The sequence below is a fragment of the Phytophthora parasitica genome (genome assembly GCF_000247585.1).
Source record: "Phytophthora parasitica INRA-310 unplaced genomic scaffold supercont2.36, whole genome shotgun sequence".
NCBI lineage: Eukaryota > Oomycota > Peronosporomycetes > Peronosporales > Peronosporaceae > Phytophthora > Phytophthora nicotianae.
Window position 1 is genome coordinate 576,772 of NW_008649022.1, and position 1,483 is coordinate 578,254.

Consider the following 1,483-nt stretch of genomic DNA (forward strand, 5'->3'; position numbering starts at 1 on the left):
TCAAAGATTACGGGATTGGAGATTACGATAATATGGTGGACCCCAATCAGAACCAAGCGTCTCAAATCCGAACGTTGCGGAATGGGTTCTTGTCTGTGGATCTAGGACGGTGGGACCTAGATTGGAATGAAATACGTGTGAAAGGTCATGATGACGATCTGGGAAGGCTGGACCAAGTCAACAGGCTCCGGATGACTAAGATCGCCGGGGTCTGGCGTGTATGCGTCCTGATCCGGGTAGATCTACTGTGTAAGACTGCGGATCCCGGACAGTGACGCTAGATCAGTGACTACCGGTATGTGGAGTGTCATTATGGAGGAGTGTGAAAGTTGGACCAACATGGATCCTGACTCGATGTACCCTGAGTGACCACCAATATTGCCAGGATCTGATGTATATGTTTCATGATCTGGGTATATTGTCGTGATCGGGACTGATCCTCCAAGATCCAGCCATAAGACACAAGTACTACACTGTAGATCAGACAAGATCCTGCGCTAAGGACAGCTGGACGACGAAAATAAAGAAGAAAGAACAGGTACATAGCTGGAGATAAGAAGCCAAATAGCTGTGGGGGTAGAGATAGTTGATGTATAGGACCTAACAATAAATCAGACTCGAATTTGCATTGTGCTACACAAGTGCCTTCATGGTCTCAAGATCCGGAACGACATTAGCCGCAACGAGCTCAGCGAAGGTTGGGAATAGCAGATCTAGTGTTGATTGCGATACCTGATAGCATTTTGGCCACATCATACCATCTAGTAAAGTTTCCCTTACAAGTGCAGATCAAGGAGGTTAACCGGATTACGGCTTGGACGAGAATACCTATCGACTCTCAACTATCAAGATCCCCCTATAGGAATCGGCATGCACGGCAAGAAGGAAACCCAAGGTGACACACTCTCAAGCACGACGACAAAGAACTTAAGAAAATACACCCTCAAGGCAACCCTCGGTCAAGATCCCAGATCGAGACCTCCAGATCCTCCAAGATCGAAGTACTCGCTTTTGATCTGGACCCTACATCGGGCGTAGGGTTTCGATCTTCCACTACTACTCCACCCAATCCACACATCTCGCCAAGACATTCAAGCTTCACCCACTTAAGTTTCTCTGCGGTTACCAGAGGAGCAAGACCCTGCTTTACTGACGGGTACACAATGTGAACATGTTCAGCCGATCGTGGATCATCGGGGGATAGTCGGTGTCTGGGTACTGTTTGGAATTCGGATCCAGCAACTCGTAGATTTCTGGTCCAGCTTCACCACAGACACATTGAACATGTCACCAAGAGGGAAGTTGTGCGTTTTACACTATGAACTGCGTGTCCTATATAATTAGATTGGTGTCTTTGTTGATTATCTTACAAGAATCCGCGTAAAGCGCGACGTCATTCAGCACACTTCTAAGCTTTTCACGCAGAACGTCGCTTGTTATATCTCTTGCCGCAACATCATTCTTCTCTAGTATACGCTCCATT

The 1,483-nt window shown here is 47.1% G+C and overlaps 1 protein-coding gene across 1 annotated transcript; it reads right to left on the reverse strand.

Annotated features, from left to right (window-relative positions):
- Positions 1-116: 116 nt before the first annotated feature.
- PPTG_23377 (hypothetical protein) lies at positions 117-761 on the reverse strand (the record flags this gene model as incomplete). The annotated part of the gene is made up of 2 exons (XM_008910151.1): positions 117-242; positions 759-761. 2 exons carry the CDS (start codon positions 759-761, stop codon positions 117-119), a joined length of 129 nt encoding a protein of 42 aa, XP_008908399.1.
- Positions 762-1,483: the final 722 nt, after the last annotated feature.